General features: G+C 44.9%; 1 protein-coding gene across 2 annotated transcripts; it reads right to left on the minus strand.

Moving 5' to 3' along the window:
• Positions 1-1061: 1061 nt before the first annotated feature.
• ACOX2 (acyl-CoA oxidase 2) lies at positions 1062-17754 on the minus strand. Of its 2 annotated transcripts, XM_068202082.1 has the most exons (15): positions 17676-17754; positions 16701-16926; positions 15360-15522; positions 12938-13089; positions 12570-12677; positions 11763-11882; positions 11164-11279; positions 10595-10767; positions 9362-9524; positions 8524-8714; positions 7240-7401; positions 6175-6280; positions 4042-4259; positions 2191-2320; positions 1062-1443 (listed from the first exon to the last, which is right to left on the minus strand). In XM_068202082.1, the coding sequence occupies exons 2-15, from the start codon at positions 16858-16860 to the stop codon at positions 1381-1383; spliced, it is 2025 nt and encodes a 674-aa protein (XP_068058183.1). In that variant the 5' UTR covers positions 16861-16926; positions 17676-17754; the 3' UTR covers positions 1062-1380. The 2 variants fall into 2 exon arrangements, with proteins under 2 accessions (XP_068058183.1, XP_068058184.1); XM_068202083.1 differs by lacking the exon at positions 17676-17754 and having other exon boundaries at positions 16701-16981.
• Positions 17755-18950: the final 1196 nt, after the last annotated feature.

Raw genomic sequence — 18950 nt, forward strand, 5'->3', positions numbered from 1 at the left:
TTTAGATTGATAGGAAGATGGCAAATATTTGTACTGGCTAAAGGGGTAGTAATGGAGGGAACACAGAGCCTAAATACTTGTAGCTGCTAATAGAGTTGCCTGGTTTGTCAGCACTTCATGCAGTGACTTTATATATATAATTCCAACTGCAGAATGCTTTTTCTAGTGATGTTCAAGTCAAGGCACTCAAAATCTGTGGCTTTACTCAATTTCATACGGACATTTCTACTTATCCTGGTCCTTTTGTCGTAATTATTAATAGAATTTCTGGTTATGATCTAACTTGATCGCAGCTGGGAGTAAGGAAGTTGGTATTTGTTTTGTGGAGTGGATCCTGTTCTCCCATGAAGTTCTTGTCCCAAGTAGGTGGGAGCTTTCCATCCCATATCTGGCTCTAAAGGCTGTCTTGGGGGGTATTTCTCTGTCATATTTTGTCTCTTCCTGTTCATACATTGCAGGTTTTTGACTTATGCAATAAGAGGCAGCAGTGAGAGCTTTTTTCTTGCTATCAAGGAGGGAAGAGAACCAGAACTGATGAAGCTCAGGAAAAGTTGTTTCTTTCTTACAACACATGGTAAGAAATATTTGTGTTAACTGGTATTGAATTATAATCACAAGATGTTCTTTGCAGCACTTAATTTATGAGCAAATTAATGACTGGCCTGGATCAGCTTGCCCTTTCCATAATTATGAAGAATAATAATTAGAGAAGCAGTATGCCAAATAATACACTTTATTGGAGCTCAAGATTTATAGAAATGAGCAGGTCTATTAATGGGAAGGTAAATTCTGCAGGCTGGAGCTGGCATCAGCTTTGTCTGCATCTTCATTAGGCAGGAATATTCCAGTACTGAGCAAATCGAGAGCTATTTTAATTGTCAAAACAGATGCACTTTCTAATATGCTTTCTGATTGAAGAGAACAACTTGTTCCTAAAAACAAAGGATCATGATTTCACCATGGATTTTTCAGTAAAGTTGGTTGTTTTGGATTTTTTGAAGGCACTATATAGTTACATCACACTGAGAGAGGGTCCACAGTGTGGTAGTGGTTTTCTCCCCACTTAATCATCATATAGTGGATTTAGAAAGAGATTAAGAAAGTCAAATGAGAGAGTTTTGATGCTGTCAAGACACTTCAGGATAGAAAACAGTGAACCCTGTACCATTCCTGACTAGATTGTCTCACAGCAGCAGGTACCACTCAGCGCTGTTGGCATCTGTCTAATTGCAAATGGCTGGCTGAGAATCTTTCATACTTGTTGTAACTGCAAGTAAGCAACTGATTATTAATTCTGATTAGTCATTACTGATGCTTCATAAATGTACTGCTGCACAAAGAACAGGAGGAAATGTATGCCCTTCACTTCGAACGTGTTCTTCATAATTTCGATAGCGTGTTGTGCAGAAGTGGCTTCAAATACCTCTCGTAGGCTGGGCTCATCTGTTCAGAAAGAGAATGTGGAAGGGAATTAATGGCAATTAAGAAGGGAAAGGCATTTTTTTTTCTTAAAAACAGTCTCTGAAATACATAAAGCTGAACTACATAAGAAAAAAAAAACCAACTAACAAACCAGCAGCTACTTTAACTATGTGCAAGATTTTTTTCCCTATAATATGTGCTGTCCTTCATAACCAGCACACCACACTCATCCCAAAGGGGACAGCATACTATTTAACCTCAGAAAATATGCTTGGACTTGAATGTTTGCTAAAGGCAAATTTTGTGTTCAACTCTAGAATTTCAAAGGGATATCGATTACCACAGTAAAAATCTCACTCAAGGCCAAATGAGTTTTCAAACAGAGCAATACATATTTACATCACACAAAATTTTTACATTACTCCACAGTATGTATGAATTGAGAAAGCAAAGCGCTAAAGACCATGAGGGATCAAATTGCCTTGTTTAACACTTATACTCTTTCTGGTTAAACATATGTAAAACCCCAAGTTTTGCACTAGTAGAAGTATTAGTGTATAGAAAAGACCCTGCATTTAGTGCTGTTACATAATATGTAAACAGACTTTTATTTTAGCTTATTCTGTACAATGTGATACAAAGAGGAATTAAAAGCTCTTAATCACAAAGAGGAATTAAAAGCTCTCTTATCTGTACTGCTTTTGTTAGAAGAAAAGCAGTTTCTGCCCTGGCTGCTGTGGAAGTTGTTCAACTGTAATTCATCCCTACCTGGTTGGTGGGTGACTTCTGAGCCCACTCGTAGAGCCGCTGGTAAACCTGCCCGTCGTAGCTGCCGAGAGCAGAGTTCAGGCTCTGGTCCGTGAAGTCAAAAGCATCCACCAGTGGCACAGCATCCTTCCTACAGAGCACAGGAGTGGCATTCCTGTTACTGAGAGGGTACTGCTTTGCAAGATGGGAAAATAAATCAGATATAAACTTGGCAGTATCCAGCTTTCTCCTGGAAAGCTTGTGACAATTTTCCTCCTTATCTTTACTGGGTGGGCGGGAAATCCTGCTTGTTCTGATTCCTCAGAAACATTTCTAGGTGACCCTGCCTTGGCAGGGAGATTGGACTAGATGATCTCCAGAGATCTCTTTCAACTGTAATAATTTTGTGATTCTGTGATGTTCTACTAATACCCTGAGTTTTCTGCACTGCTGCCTGGGTGTTCGCAGGGTCTTCACCCTGGCTTCATCACCCGGAGATGTCAGATTTTTTCTCAGTAGTCTCTGCCAGTTTGTTCGTTTGATTTTTGTCTTTCTTTGTTTCATTTTTCTTTTGCTGCATGTGTGTCTTATAAGGTTCCTGCTAGATTGATGTGAAGTTGCTTTGCTGATCTTCAACATTCATCCACCTTTCAGTATTTCTATTATCTCATCATGAGGTGCTGAGCTCTTCTATTCATATCTGTAAGAGCAAAACAACCCTGACCCATCCAAGGGCCCATCTAATCCAGAGGCTAGTGTGACAGCATGGAGAGCCAGAGCACAGGCAGCATCTCCTAAGCAGGAGATTGTTTCTTTTTCCTCATCCTTCCCTCATCCTGGGTGTAGGAAGTTGTGCTGGCTGTACCTCACACTTGAGATACCAGGATGCAAAGTGGTTTGCTCAAATGTCAGCATTTCTATCTTCCAGTTCTTTTTGGGGAAGAGCTGTCTGAGGGTTTGGAAAAGGCTTGGTTTTTGCTACAGATCAGGAAGTGGTTATATTCTTTCTACTAACTGTAAATATGTAAATACTCAATTCTTGAATCCTGTTAACAAGGCATGGACTAACACAGAAATTGCAATGAATTCCAAAGACAACATGTTAGGCTTTTGAAAATGTTATGTTAAACTTATCACTTAATTCAGATTCTGTTATCAGTTCTGAAACCCCTTGCTGTTTGGCTCAGCCCTGTTCAGCCCTTGCTTATAGTGTGTTCTTGTTTCTCTCCAGGTGGCTTAGGTAGAATTTTAGATACAGTAGCAACTCCTCTGCACCGTAAGTTACTATGTTCTAAACAAACAGCAATGAGTAGTGACAGCTGAACCCTTTGTCAAAAAGTCTCTGTGAGTGTTGTGCTAAGTGAAAGCCTTAACTCAGAATTCACAGACTTGATAATAAATGGTGTCGAGCAGATGCATCTGAAGTAGCTGTAGGCAGGATTGTTTGGGTACCAGTTGCAGCTCAGCCATGGCAACAGAGTAGGCTGTATTAGCTGTGGCTTAAGCAGATTTTGCAATGTGTGATGGGTTGCTGTGGCTGCCTCCTGCCAGTGTGCTCTGACTACATATTTTCCTGCTTTCATTCTACTGCAGATGGTAGAAAGTGTTCATGACTTCTTCATTTATAATTTAAGACTTCATGTTACAGAACTTTAGAGATTGCAGAGAAGCTGGACACTTGAGTCTGTTTTGCCATGAAAACAAGCTCTGAGTAGACGTTTCAATCAATTTCCAGTACTGCCAGACAATGGAAATAAAAACTGAATGAGGTGAATTGACTGTGGAGATGTTGCCATAGGTACAGCAGCACCTTTTTATATCTAGCACAGGGCTGAACTGGATAGCTGTGTGTGTCCTGCCAAAGCAGCTCACCGAATGACAGCCAGGAGGTCCAGGTAGGATGCTGTGACCATGTCCATTTGAGCTGCAGATGTGTATCCATCATGCAAAAAGGCTCCTGTATTTGAGAAGATCCCGTGTAGTGCAAAGAGGTCACAGAGTTGTTTCATAATCTTCTGGATGCCAGCCTTGGTCTCAAGTTTTTCCACAGTTTCTGCAAAGTTTTTCACTGCAATGTAGTGGCAGTGAGCCTGGAAAACAAATACAATCAACAGTGAATGCACCTCAAAGACTTTAGTAGGCCAAATGACTCAAATGTTCTTCCAAAGAATATAAAACCTTTTCATTTCCCTGGCACTTCTCCAGTCTGTATCCTTTGTTTGCTGGGTGACCAGGCCTTTTGCATTCATGGCTTACAGTGACAGCAGAAGACAGAATGTGTAAACAGTCAACACTGTGGTATTTGTAAACTCTAGGAAACTGCTTCAGAAATCCTGCTGGTACTTATTCTAAATAGTTCTGATCAATATCCCAAAGAGTTTATGTGAAGGAAACACATTGGAATGTGCTTGTGTGGTAAGTGAATGTCAGTTGTACATCAACAGGAGAAAACTTCTGTTGAAGACCTTGGGCTCATGGTACTTTGGGATCAGTGTCTACAAGGCTTCAGCTCTGGAAACACCACTGTCACAGAAAAACAACCAAATCTACCTCCCACTTTTGTGGTTTTAAGTAAACTAGTAATTTGGGGTCACACACCAGTAGAAGACCCAGAAATGACAGAAATATTAGCAGAGGTGCAGAGGAGATGAATTAAACTGACTCTTGCTACGTTGACACTGCTGGGGGTGATTGGAGGTGCTGGGATCTGTGTGGGTTCACTGCCCCAGTGCACAGTTCCCTTCCAGCTGTAGGTGTAAGCATGGCACACCTGCACTGCAGCTTTTTCTGCTGGCACGGTGAAGCAGCAGAGGTGGAGGCCAGTGTGGACTGCAGAACCTGCCTGAGAAGCTGAGTGGCCCTCAGTGGCCACTCAAGCAACTGACCTGTGTGGAGTCTGCCCAGTGTCTGAGCCACTCAGCTGAGAGCTGGCAGGGGTCAGTTCATAGAGCTGCCATGCCAGATGTGTGGGTGAATCTCCAGGGAAGGTATGGAATAAGAATTCAATACAGAATTGCCCCAAGAAGGCAGCAGTATAACAAAACTTTAAAGTTATGGGGAAAATTCAAGAGGCTTGGATGACTTTTCCTGACCCTGTAACACTTAAGAGACTTTAGGGACCTGGATCCCATTTTCTGAAGAGTCTTGCAGCAGCACTGATGATACCACAGACGGCCCTCTGCTTATGTTAGGCTCTTCAGAAATAGTTAATGATGTTAAAATAAGTTGTGGATCTGACTCGGAAGGGAAGGGAAGGAAGGCCTTCACCATAACTGCAGTGGAATTGCACTTAATTGCATATTGAAAAAAGAATTTTGGTTTTGGGAGATACAGAACTATCAAGATACTTAATTTTCATTAATATTTAGGGCTTTTCTCCCCTCTTTTCTGCTTAATTCTGTATTAATTCACCCTTGTTTTAGGGAACAAATGCTGCAGTTCCAATGCTACTTCAGCTGAAAGCGTCTCTTATAAATTTGAATTGTCTTTCAGCAGTAGTTAACATTGCACTTATCACTGGTTTTCACTCTTTTCCCTGCAGTTATCTTTCCAGCAGATAGAAGAAGTACCAGGCATGTTTCATCCTTTGCTGTGACTCCACCAGCTTTCAGTGGAGTGGCTTTAGGAAGACTCCTCTGGGCACCAGAAACGCTGGATTCTTATAAAAAGATGAGAGTTGGCTGGAAATGGTGGGGTTTTGTTGCAGGTTATGGGAGATCTGATTCTGCCAATAGTGGCAGCATAATTGTGAATGTATTTTTTCTCCCTTTCATTTCTCCTAGTCTTTTTCTACCTGGCCTATACAGACAGCAATTTTTTCAGACAAGGAATTGCTTCTTAATACAACTTTTCCACCATGCAGGGCACAGTGACGGTCTTTGTGGTATCTCTTAGATGCCAACAGGAAACAATAAACAGCACTGAGGCTTTAAGCTAATCATGCCATTTCTGTTGCATGCTGTTTCATAAAGACAAACATCAGATAAGCAGATAAATTTTGCTAACCTTTGCAGCCTGCACCAGCTGCACTGTGCACTGGTTCCATGCATCGTGCTTTTTGACTCCAGACTGGATCAAGTCCTGTAGTTTTGCTGCTGTGCTGCTTGTGAGCCTGGAAATTTGAAAAAGCACAAAGCATCTTGTATGTGCATCCCACATGTGCATGAATTTGCACTTGGGAGTTATGTATGACTGAAGTGCAAACTGGCATTTCTGACATCTGGAATTATCAACACTCAGTATGAGTGAACTTAGATTATACAAAATCTAAGTATAAATTGTGAGAAGAACCCAGACCACCCTGGTCCTGAAGGATTTCTGCCTTCTCAGCTTCCAGGGTAGTTTACCAGGGGTTTGGCTGAGCTTTTCTTGGGTTGTGTGTGTGTAAGGAGAGTTTGCAAAACAAACAGTAATACTGGACTGCTGTCACATTATGTTTCTCTTTTTCTACACAGGGATTCAAATCCTGTTCCCACTGATGAAGCTTTTTGAAGAGTGGCTGTTTTTACACTGGTTTCAATGACAATAGAGTTGTCTTTTTACCTGATTTTCAGAGGTGGCATATAGCTCATAACTGTGTAGATAATTCTGAGACCACTCATGATATATTTGTTATTTATGCTGAGTTACTGAATGTGTGTAATTGAAAGGCTACAGACAGAACGAGAGGCTCTGTTCTTGCTATGGTGTAAACTGAAAACAAACATCACTTTCTCAGGTATGTGAAATTTTAAGATTCTAATAGAATTGCTCAGGGTCCAATAAAGATTTACTGGATGGCAACTCAGTGAAGTGGTCTGGGATTTACTTTAATAGTGCCACCAACTCTCTGAAATGTAGTTGTTTGGTAGCACATGGCTTAAAAACTTCTGAGTGTGAAAACTTCATACTGAACATCTGACATGGCTGTTAATCCTGTGTAGCCTTCCTTTTTTTTTTCAGGAACAGATGGTACCAATCCTAGTTTAACTTATTTTATTTTACCTCCCTTTAAAGCAAGGAAGAAGCTCAGCTCTTAACACATTTCTGATGTCAAAGAGAGAAGTTCTGTCTCCCATCTTCTGTACTGACCTGACTGCCACGTGTTGATAGGCCTCAGTGTAAATATCTGGACTGAGAAAATCCAACTTGTTCTTGGCTGGACACTTCCCATGTTTCACTGCAGCCAGATAAGTGACAGATGGTGGCACAGGCTGGCCAGCACTGGCTGCCATGAAGCACTTAATCAGGAACCTGGGAAGAGGGTAACAGTCAGAGCAGGGCATGGTGGTGATCTCCTCGCAGCAAAGAGACATGCAAAAAGTAAACTGGGCTCAGGTGAGGAGCAGCAAGGTGTGACCCATCCTATGAGTGGCCCAGAATGGACTTGAACAAGTAATGACCTTTTGTTTTGCATGTTGCTCACCTGATCTGTGGTGGGTCTCAGGGGTGGCCTGTCTGCCTTATTTACTACTACAGCAATCCATATTGATATTTTTTTCTGTGGCTATATTAGCAGTCTCAGCAGTCTGGTGATTAGATACATTATCAACTTTGCAACCTGAGTCTCAATGCTCTGGAGCTTTAACAGTGAGTCTTACCCTCTGTGATCCCCAACATACAAGTCACATTATGTTAACACATGAGACCCTTGGAGAGGGCATTTCCCACTTCCTTAGCTTTTTGGTATCTCTGCTATGAGCTAGACTGACCAGGTCTGGATTTAAAAGAGTACAGCATTTCTCTTGACTTTGCTCTTGATCTTGCAAAAAGCAGTAATGAATGCAGAAATGTCTGCATGGCAGCATGGAGCTATGTGGTAGCTCTGACCCTTAGAAGTGCTCTGGTTTTCTCCTTCTAGTAAAAGCATACATTATTAAAAGTTCAAGCAGCTGTAGTTTCTTTATCCTGTATTTAATCTACTCTTGATAATCGTGAGTCTGCGTGTTTGGAGGAAAGTGATGTTCTTGGAGCATGACTCATCCACTTTCAGTATCCAACAACTTTGCTTCTTCTGAATCGACTCCACTTTACCAATATTGCATTACATGGCACCATTGTCCCATTGGTTGCTTAAAAAATTAACCACAAAACTTTCACAGCAACACCTTTGCTGTGCTACCAGGCAAAGAGGAAAATGAGGTTATGCAGAACAGCACCTGCGTATGTCCCCAAACCAAAAATAGAAGAGATAATCCAGTTCCCACACACTTCCATGCTTGTTAGACTGAAGGCATGAATAGTTTATGTCCTGAGCTGTATTTTTAGATGGTGTTGTGAGAAAGGAGTAGCTGGTTTTACTGGTTTTGGAGAAGAAGTGGTAAAGGCTGAATAAATGAGGGGCAGGCTTTTAGATGAACACATTTGAATTGTTACCTGGCAGTTTGCAGGAGCAAAATGGTGTTTTCCCCTTCATAAATACAAGAGGCAAGTATTTTGGTATACAAGGAAGGCAGTCCACTCAGCAGGGAGTAGCCATGGCCCCCACAGGCCCGGAGACAGATCTCCACTCCTGCCGTGCAGTGCTGAGTGATCATGGCTTTAAAACCTGAAGATAATGCATGGAGCTGTTAAAAAAAGAGAAAAAAAAAAGCAGAGTATTACAGGTGGAATCCTCAGAATGAGTTCCTTTTTTAAATTTTGTGCAATATTTGAGCATGAAATCCCTGTCAGGTTCCCCTTTGAATGGTGGTGATAGCACCCAGTTCCCTGAGCCTGACCTTTGGTGTCTGGGATGCTGCACGTGCTCCTGCTGGGCACACTGTAGTCAGTTTATGCATTTTTGGGTTTCTCTCAGCCAGTTCTGGCTTTGGCCACCTTTGTTCAGAGTATGCTTTCATTTCAAGCACCTAATTGCAAAATATTCTGTTCTGTTTAAAAAGTCACATTTTTGGTTTTGGCTCAGATGTACGTGCGTGCACATTGTAGATGAAGTTGTGTAATAACACTCTGTGCCACCAGCTACTTGGAACGAGGTTTTGGACATGCTTTTCAAGGACTTTTCACTCTGCAATGGTTCCCAAAACAAAAAGTTTGGGGTGGTACAATGAATGCTGTTGCTGACTGGTTGCAGACCTGGGACATGTAATTTGAGCTTAGTGTTTCCTCCTTCTCCAGTTCTCTAGTGGTGAGAGGAATGCTTGTCCAGTTTGCTAAAATACTTTAACATTTAGAGAGCAAAAGTGCTGTATGAGTTAATCCTGCTGCAGCTCACCTCTGGCAGCATGTCAAAGTTCTTCTTCTGGATCTCTGTGTACCCCCTGTTGAATAGCTCCTGCAGGTAGTGGTTGATGAAATGAAAGGCATAGGCTGCTGCCAGCTGGGGCAGCAGTTTCTCTTGCTGAGTCTGGTAGTCAAGGATTTTTGCTTCTTGTTCCCTGTTGGAAGACAGCTGATGAAGCAGGGAGAGTGTGGACATGGGCATAGCTACTGTTACTTTACTTGCTGCAGAATGAAAATGGCATTTTTCATTACTAATAAGCAGTGTGTGAACAAGACTGAGCTGACAGTGTGGCAGCAAATCTGTCCAGCTTGCTGAGCTATTGGAGAAACAAACCCAAAAAAGCCTAACAGTGTAGAAAAGGCTCTGTGTGGTCAGTCAGTACAGAGGGGAACAGGGACTGCAGGAGTGGATGAGAATTAGGCCTTCAAGGCCAGCAAGTTGTTAGGTGTTCCAGAAAAGGCAGTGGCATTGCACCCTGATCAACTTTGGCTTTTTAAATGGAATCTTTGTGGCCACGTGCGTAAAAATGTTTCCCTGAAAATATTTGAGTCTGAATTATTTAAAGCTTTCTCAGCTGTTTTTGGCTGTTCTTTATCACTTCGTGTGGTTGGTACATTTAGGACTTCAATCAATGGAATTGGTTATTACAACAGTTCAGCTGCTGTGCTCTTCTGCTTGGTTTGTGTTTGAACTGAACCGTGTTTTCACTAGGATCTTCCTGCTTTTGAAAGGATATTTAAATGGAGATCTTTGTAGTCCATTCAAATTAACATATTTCTTTAAAAATAATGGGGATTCAACGCTGAATACAATTCAGTGCTTAAAGTTTGAGTATTAGATTTCTGGATGTTGGAAGGTATTTTAATGTTGCATCCACTACTAGGACACTATGGAATAAGAATTCAGCAACTTGTCCACTTTTGTCAGGATTCTGCTCAGTTATGGGATTACAGGGGAAGGCCAGTTATAAAAGAATAAGTTGTCTGTGTGAGCCACTGACCTATTCAAAGTATGAAACTTATCTTGGAAAGAACTGTAAACATTCTCTTGTACTTTGACTGAAGCTCATTAATGTAAATAATGGGGAAGCATGTTTATCATGCCCTGTCTGGGCCAGGAAATCAGCCAGTGACGGTCTGAAAGATAAGATGAAGAGAAGAAATACAAACTGGCGTGGGGGAACACAGTGTACAGTCCCCTTCCCACCGGGATGCATGGCATTACCCAGGCTTTAGCTTGGACTGCCGGCGAACCACCGAGTACCGGATGGCGATGGTGCAAGCCTTCATTAGGGGTGTCAGAACCTCATCTGAAATGAGTGAGATGCGCACTGTCGTCATTGTGAAATAATTAATCTTCTGTGACCCCTGTCTTACATAGGTGCCATCTGGTCGAACCTAGAGTAGAGAGAGGCTGTCAGATGCTGCCTTTTTCAGTCCTACTATGGTGTGTAATCACTCTGCATGGAATAAGATGGACGTAAAAATCCTTCACTGAATGCAAACAATGCTTTTATGTATGATGGATGAAAGACATCCATTTGAAGAGACAAACTCTTACTGTTTCTGGCAGAGGTAGGTTCTGCCTGCCCCATGATCCCCAGCTTCTGAATGTGGAATTCTTGACGATGACTTTCATTTAGGATCCAGGTACCTTCTGCCCTTGGTAAAACCTCAGAGACTTACTGACACTCAAAGGAAGTTTTTTGTCCCAAATTTAGACAGGTCCCTGTTGTCTCTCTGGCTGTGGAATGAGAGTCTGACAGGAAGTTTGTGATGTGAGTCCACACATACCTCACAAAACTTGCTCAGCATGTTCTCCCTGGGGACACGCACATTCTTCAGCAGGAGGTAGCCGTTGTCAGTGTGCTCAAAATTCATTTTGGGACCAATGTCTCCTGCAGTTATGCCTGCAGCAGGAGAAAACATAGCCTGCTTACTTCCACTTGAACTCTTTGCTCCCCATTTTGTGTCAGGATGAGGACCTCAAAAGAAGGGCATGGTCAGCTCTGCTTCTTCCCCAGCATGGGTGATCTTGCCCGTGGGGTGAAACAGGCATTCAAATGCCTTGTAGTAGTTTGTTTCCATGATCCATTGACAGATGGATCTGTGCTGCTGGGGTCAGAACTGAGGTGTTGATGCAGAGGTGCTCAGAGCAACCCAGGCTTCTGGTTATGTCAAGGGCTTGGTCTTTATATGGATGAAGATATGTTAAATTTCCCTTCAGATCAAAAGGAAGGGGTTATTGATAACTAGATAACTAGACCTTGGCTATCTCTCTTCTCTTGGTTTTTGCAATTATAACTCTCCCTGGACCCAATGTTTTAGAAAACATTTAAGGGCAAAATAGATAGAGCACCTGCACAAGTACTGCAGTGTCTGGGGTTATTTACCTGGGCAGAGGGAGTGGTCCTGAAGGCTGCGTATCTGCACGATGAAGGGATGGATGCCATAGCACTTCCCATGGATGTACAGCTGAGCAAAGACCACTGTGTGGGTTGCTGACCTTCCCACTGTGAGAAGAAAAACAGCCCCATTCCCTTAAGACAAGGTACAGCACAAACACAGTCAAGAGAGGTCAGTACTAATAATGTGTTGGGTCTTAGGTATGGGTCAGCACAAGTGTGTGCTGGAAACCTAAATCAGCCTGCTCTTAACTCTCAGAAGTTGCACCATCATTCTGCCTCTGTTGCTGCCCATGAGGCTTGGATTAACAGTTTTGTAACAGAATATGAGAAAAAATAAACAGTTTGAGCTAATGTAATGGTGAGAGTGGGAAGTGCTGTGGCTGTTGCAGTGACTTCTGTGAAATACCTTCCTGAAGGGAGCAAAGAATTTCACACTTGAATCCTTTATGCTGAGACTGTCTGATGACTCGAATCCTTTATGCTGATGACCTCCCTGCAGGTTTTAGTTGTCTGAGTATTATTTAAAAAGAAGTGAAGTTTTATTCATGCAGAGGCAAGAGCTTTCCTGAGTGAAGTTCTTCAGCCTGCAACCCAAGGGGTTTTTGTAGATGATGGTGGCTCCTTTGTGGCCTTTGAACTTGGACAACCCCCTTTCTCTTAATTGCTTGTCCATGTGAGTATCATTTATTGAAGTCTTCTGCTAGCACCTGGACCCTCAAAAACAAAACTTAACCAGAGTATATGGAGTAACTGAAGGAGGCAAAACCCAAGATAATTTTGTGTGGTACTTACTGTCTCCAGGCCACCACTTCATGGCAGAGATCTTTGGTGTGTTCAGTATAAACTCCTGAGTAGCAGTATCAAAGACTGCTGTCGTTTCCAAACCCTGAAGATAAGTGCCTTTAAAAAAAGAAATTAAAAAAATATCTATCTATATAGCTATCTACTGGTATATCACAGGGATGGAGAGAGTGAAGGATCCCTGGAAGCTGGCTGTGGGTATTATCAGGGTTTTGTGGTTACCCTTCTGATGAGAATCATGAATGAGAACCCAACCACCCCCATCCCACTAAAGGATGGACAGTTTGGAGTCAAATTCCCAAGGGAATCTGGGCTGCAGGCTTGTGTCATAGAGAAATGCTGTTTTCCTGCAGCCTTACCGTGCCCCAGTTCAGTCTGCGCGTAGCTTCCAATGAGCTTGTGCTGGGTGGCGAGGGGAATCCACTTGGCAATTTGTTTGTCAGAGCCCAGCACTGAAATACTTCTCATGAAGACGCGGTGAAGGAGGAACGCGACATCTCCTGACAGTGCCCTGCAGAGAAGGCACAAGGGGTGTTTTTAAGGGAGTGAAGTTCCAGGCATGTGATGAATGAGGCAGTGCCACTGCAGTGGTCACCAGACAGTACCACCTGCTGCCTTTTGATTTCTGCCTTGTCATACCTTGCCCAGCACCCAGCATCAGCACAGCATTGCAGGAAAAGTGCCCTTCCAAGCTGCTTTTGTCTCTTCTTTCATAACAGAGTTTGCATATGTGTTGCTCGCCCATTTCACTTGGTCTTGGAGGAATTATCTGTTCTAAGTAGCAGATGCTGAGCTAAAAGCACAACCCAGCTCCAAAGCTCTTGACACTCTGTGAGCATTTTATATTTTTATTTTACTTCACAGGATTTTTTTTCTTGATTATTTAAGTCAGATTTTGAGGCTGAACTAAAAAGAAAGAACAAAACAGAACCCTACTTGAAAAATCCCAAACCCTAGCTATTCACTGTGAGGCATATTAGACTGAATTACACATGTAGGTATGTGGGACCTGGATCTCCTGAACCTTCCCATTCCCATTCTGGAGAAATACCATGGTATGTTGGGTTTGGTGCTGTGCTTTTTGCTGTTTGTTTGCTGCCTTTTGCTGTCAGTGAACAATACTGGGGTTCATGGAGATTTGTCCTGAATTGAGATGTTATTTTCATGTAGAAAAATGAAAATACATCCAAGTAACCTCTGGTCCATCACCATCACCATCTGCATACATCCTAAAAAGCACTATTCCAGAAACTGTATGGCAACTTGGGTACAGTGATTTCCATGGTGCAAATGAGAAATTTATTTAAGCTTTTTTTGTGTGTGAGAAATAATACGAAAACATGAGGAATATAACGATATCCCTCTTCCTGGGATTCCTCAGAGCATGGTTGAATCACCTCACAGGTACAGGTACATGTACAAGTGAGTGCCTGTGCTGTTCTCAGTAGCTGAGTGGCTGTTAACACGCTGCTTTACTGCAGTGCTCTAGAGAGCATCTCCTTTCACATGGATACCTTCTATTGTTAACAAATGACTATGACCTTTCTTTTATACTGGCCCTGAGAGAGAATTATTCATGCTGAAACAGTGTGGGGGGAAAATATGAACAAAGAAGTTAAAGGAAAATTGCTTTGATTAACAGAAAATGACTTAATGAATCCTTGGCAGCCTGGCCAGAAATAACGCTCCTTTAGCTGAGATTTGAAAAGCTGGATTTTAAATTGTGTGATTCACTGTGCCTGGCACTGGGAGCCAGGGTTCTGTCATAAGAGCTTGGTGCTCACCTGGAGTTCCATGAGGCAAGAGCTGCCCTGCCAGACAGCTCTGCTCCTAATCCAGCAAATGGGACAAGACAGGGCTGGTCCTGCCGCAGCCTTTGGCATCAGGGGGCCTGATAAAAGCACACCTGGGTGGGATTTTTTTTGTTCTGAGGGAGCAGTGGAGAGCTGCTTTTTAATGGGAATATAATGATCAGGTCCAAGAGCTCTTGATGGCACATTTCCCCCTTCATTAGTTTCTCTCGCTGTATGTGGTGAAGAGCTCAGCATAAAAAATTATCATCTTTCATGTGATGGGGACAACTTTTTAGCAGTGCCTAACACCACAGGGCAAGGGGTAATGGTTTTAAACTAAAAGAAGGTAGATTTAGACTAGACATAATGAAGAACTCATTTTCAATGAGTGTGGTGAAACAGTGGCACAGGTTGCCCAGAGAGATGGTGGATGCCCCCTCTCTGTAAACATTCCAGGTCAGGCTGAACAGGGCTCCAAGCAACCTGATCTAGTTGAAGATGTCGTTGCTCATTGCGGGAGGCTAGACTAGATGACCTTTAAATGTCCTTTCCAACCCTAACCGTGCTATGAGTCTATGAAATGCCAAAAAGGGGCTCTGAGTGTCAGCAGTGCTGTGTAAGAGACAGGCATTGCCCTTCTGAGTGACACTTCTGAACTTGCACCTTCCTGCTGGGTATGTGACCCCACCAAGCAGACAGCGTGCCCTGGGCAACAGCCAGCCAGGAATTGACTGAGCAAAGGGGGAAAGGAGGGGCAAGCAATTGAAACGTGGAGCTCAACCTCACACAAAGTGTTAGGAAAACTTTTAAAGGAAAGGACGGTGAAAATATTTTATTCTCATCTACCAACAAACTAAGGTGAGTTATTGTGGATATTCTCAGTTCAGTCAGAGAGAAAAAGAGAAAGATTTCTGCCAGGCTAAGTCTGGCATACAAAGCTTTTAACAAAAAATTAGTTGTACATACAAAAAAAAAAAAAAGAAATCACCTGTAAATGTACTTATATTCAGGTCCATTCTCAGTCCATCCCAACTCATGCATCTTTTTCTGGAGATGAACAGCCTTCCTGACTGCTGCTTCGTACCTCTCATTCTGGGTCTGGAAATACTGATTTTCTCTGCTAAATACAGGGTCAGATTCGATAGCTTCCACTGCAAAGCAACACAGAACAGTTGGTTCTCCTGGGGCCGGGGAAGTGCAGGCAGTGCATTGAGCCATGTTTGGGAAGAGCAGGCAGGACTGGACTCATGGACACTGATGCTGTGATTTTTAGGGTGCTTGCAGGCAGATTTGGTTTTGCCAGTTCTGGCTCCCACGGCTGTCACATCTAACTCTGAAAAGCAGTGGGTTTGGGGAAGCAGAAGGGGAACTGAGTGGGCCTGAGAGAGAGGTCTGTTCAGTGGAAAAGGTGACCCTGCAGGATAAGGCACCCTCCCTGATCAGGGGGGAGAGGTGACTTCTGGCAGAAGAAGCCAAGGATCCTTCTGCCTCCAACTGCTGTGAGGGCAGTAAGGGCTGTGGTGAGCTGCATTTTGCCCAGGCTGTGCTGAGTTGCATTAGCCAGAGGGTGGGTTACGGCTGGAGCCTGCTGGGTGTCCTGCTCGGGATGTTACCAGCCCATTGCACTGTTGCACAACAACTCAGAGTCACTATTTCTGTGTCAGTTTGAATACTCCCCTTGTCCATTTTGCCTTAATACCTTGAGTCTATTCATGTGGAAGGTTATACTGAACTCCAATGGCACTGTGAAGAGGGCGAGCCCAGTGGCTGTACTGTTTTTTTCCTTTGGTGAGAGTATAATATGGATGCAGTTACAGAGACAACAGAGAGGGTTTTTTCTTCTATTTCTTCTGAGCAACAGTAATTTTTTGGCACACCCATCAGGAATGAAAGCAGCTCAGCCTGGTTGAGCCAACCCACGCAAGAAATTCTCCACCTGGATGAGCCTGACATGCCAAGGAGGAAAGCTGGCTGTGGCTCACATGTGATGCGCGTTTCTGCACAGCAGCACCAGCCCCTGCACGCATTTACCTTGCACATGGATGCTCGACCCTCAGTTCTTGTATTCCAGTTTAACCAGTCTTGCCAGAGACAGGGGATGGGAGCAGGGAGGAGGAAAAGCTTCAGACAGCAGGAGTGGCTGCGGAGGAGTCGTACTGATTTACATCAAGAGAAGACTCCAGCTCCACACTCCCACTTTTTAAACAGATGGGGGATAAGCAAATGCTCAGGAGCACAAACCCCACTGTGCTGCAAAGGAGGAGCAGAGCAGCAGGACATAGGCATGGCCTGTGCCAGCCCCCACCAGGGCCTCGTAAGGGTCACTCACCAACTGCCCTCCGTATCCGTGTCTGCTCTGCGCTGCCGTCCAGCAAGGCCGTGAGCTTCTCCACGCTGAAGGAGGCTGTTTGCCGCTCGCTGGCGAGGTCGGGGTTCACACTGCCGAGCACTGAGCCCTGAGAGCGCTTGCTGGTCTCCAGCAGAGCCATCCTGGAGCCCGCGCTGCTCTGCAAAGGGACGGGGCTCCTCTGGCACTGGCACCTGTCAGTGGATGCCTGATGGAGGCGGTGGCACAGCGAGGAGTGGTTTTGGTAGGCTGGCCAAGATGTTGTACCTGCACAAGGGTTGCATGAATATTTAGGCACTATCCTGTCCTCATTGCAATAGGCAGTGGAGATTTATGGCACTTCAAGGAACTCAAATTGCAGGTTTTATGACATATTTTAAAACATAAAATATTTTACTTCTCCCAGTCTGTCCCCAGTATTCTATGACAAGTTCATGCTGGAATATCCCACTACTATGCGTTAATGTTTATGGGAATTTCTGGTACAGGGCTCACAGGCACTGGTGGCTCTCTGCCGGTGCTGCCTCTGTCCTCGGGGCTCAGCTTTACATTAACCCCTAACTCCACGTTAGTGAGATTGGTTGCAGGACACTAGTAAAAACGAAAGCCGTAGAGAGTAGAAAATAAATCAGATTTTTCCTTTGAAGAGGCTGCTGCCTTTCCAAACATCAGATCACTTTAAGAAACACAAAGTCTGGAAACCACGGCAAATGTGTTATAGATTCCTGCTTTTTCTGATATTCGGGTCTTTAGTCCAAGGTGTCTTGCCGGAGAGGGAAAAGCCTCGGGCAGCGCGGCGGGCACACGCGGCCGGGTACCCCGGCGCTGCCCTTGAGCCGTCACGGGGAGCGCAGGGCTGGGCGCCGGGGACGCCTGGGCCTCAGCTTCCTCTTCCGTGAGGCTGCGTGAGGAAAATGCGATTCCTTTCTCTCCGTGCAAACGCAGTCCCCCACGTACCTCGGCTTAGGCGTCCTCCGTGGAGCCGTCCGGCTGCCGCCTCCTGCCTGGGCCGCGGCTCCCGAGCCCTGCGCGGGGACTTTGTCCCCAGGGCCGGCGCCGCGGCCGCGGTGTTCGGGGAGCGCTGACCCCTGCAGGCAGGAAAATCCCACGGCCCCCAGCGCTGCGCGGGCTCCGCGCTTCCACACGGGGCTCTTTCTGATCCCGCTGAGGGCAGCTGGCGCCTTGGAGACTGCACTTCCAGCTCCGTCACCGAAGGGACACCCTGCCCTTCTCCTGGTGTTTTTAATTTTGGTTTATTGTTTTCGAAGCCTGCTCCGGGTGGAGAGCAGCACGCCTGGGGCTGGCGCTGCTCCTTGCCTGGGGGTTTGGCGTGCTCTCAGCGTTTCCCCAGCTGTGTCATGGCACTGTCCTCAGCCCGTCCCGCAGTTCGGGGTGCGGGGCTGTGCCGGGGGCGGAGGGAGCCTGACACGGGGATGTGCTCCCTCACCTCCGCCCGTCCTGAACCTGTCCCTGCTGGGGCCCGGCGGGCAGGAGAGGGGGGCTCACATCCCTCACACCCCGCTCACCCTGGCTACAGCAGGATGAGCAGGATTCCTGGAGAGGAATCCAGCAGAGGATCCCCCCTGCCCACGGCTCGTCGATGTGCTGCCGCTGCAGACCCACGCTGGAAACTGCTTTGTCAGGGAACGAGGTGGAACGCGTGCGGTTCACATTACGGAAGGCTTGCTTTAACATGGGCAGTTAAGCAAATGTTGAGACATCGGATGTAGTTTTGGGTAACGATAATTTTAAGCCTGGAGCTGAGCTCGTTGAACCGAGCCCAGCAGCCACGAGGAGCAGCAGCGAATGAGAGCAGCCAGCTGCAATGCAGTGAGTGGCTCACGGGCAGTGGAAGGTGCTTTCAGGATCACCCTGGTAGATTAAAGATGCCACGTGGCTCCGTCACACTCCCGGAGTGACAGGGTGTCCCGTGGATGTGCCATTTTCTGGTCTGTACAGCACAGTATTGCATCCCACAGTGACTGGGGGTCATGAGTGGTTGGGAGGCAGTACATCCCTCTGAAGAGCTCTGTGGGATTTTTTCATTTGTTCTTTCATTTCCTTCTGCTGGAGTCAGGAGTGCTTGGCCTTGTGCTTCTTGACTGCTGTTTGTAATTCAGAGAGTGGGTCTGGCTCTCCTGAAGGGAGGGTGAGGGATGACAGATTGGAAAAAGGATGTCCCTGAATCTCTTTGCAACCTGATGTTCATGCAGGTTTATATTTGGGCAGGCT

This window comes from Anomalospiza imberbis, chromosome 11 (genome assembly GCF_031753505.1).
Source record: "Anomalospiza imberbis isolate Cuckoo-Finch-1a 21T00152 chromosome 11, ASM3175350v1, whole genome shotgun sequence".
NCBI lineage: Eukaryota > Metazoa > Chordata > Aves > Passeriformes > Viduidae > Anomalospiza > Anomalospiza imberbis.

What these genes read in the sequence shown, in the direction of transcription:
- ACOX2 (XM_068202082.1), bottom strand. Translation starts at nt 16,860, where the DNA reads ATGGCTCTGCTGGAGACCAGCAAGCGCTCTCAGGGCTCAGTGCTCGGC. An exon ending in GCAGACTGAACTGGGGCACG is followed by an intron (nt 12,678 to 12,937) that starts GTAAGGCTGCAG and finishes CTTTTTTTAAAG; the next exon opens with GCACTTATCTTCAGGGTTTG. An exon ending in TGCTGAGCAAGTTTTGTGAG is followed by an intron (nt 10,768 to 11,163) that starts GTATGTGTGGAC and finishes TCTCTACTCTAG; the next exon opens with GTTCGACCAGATGGCACCTA.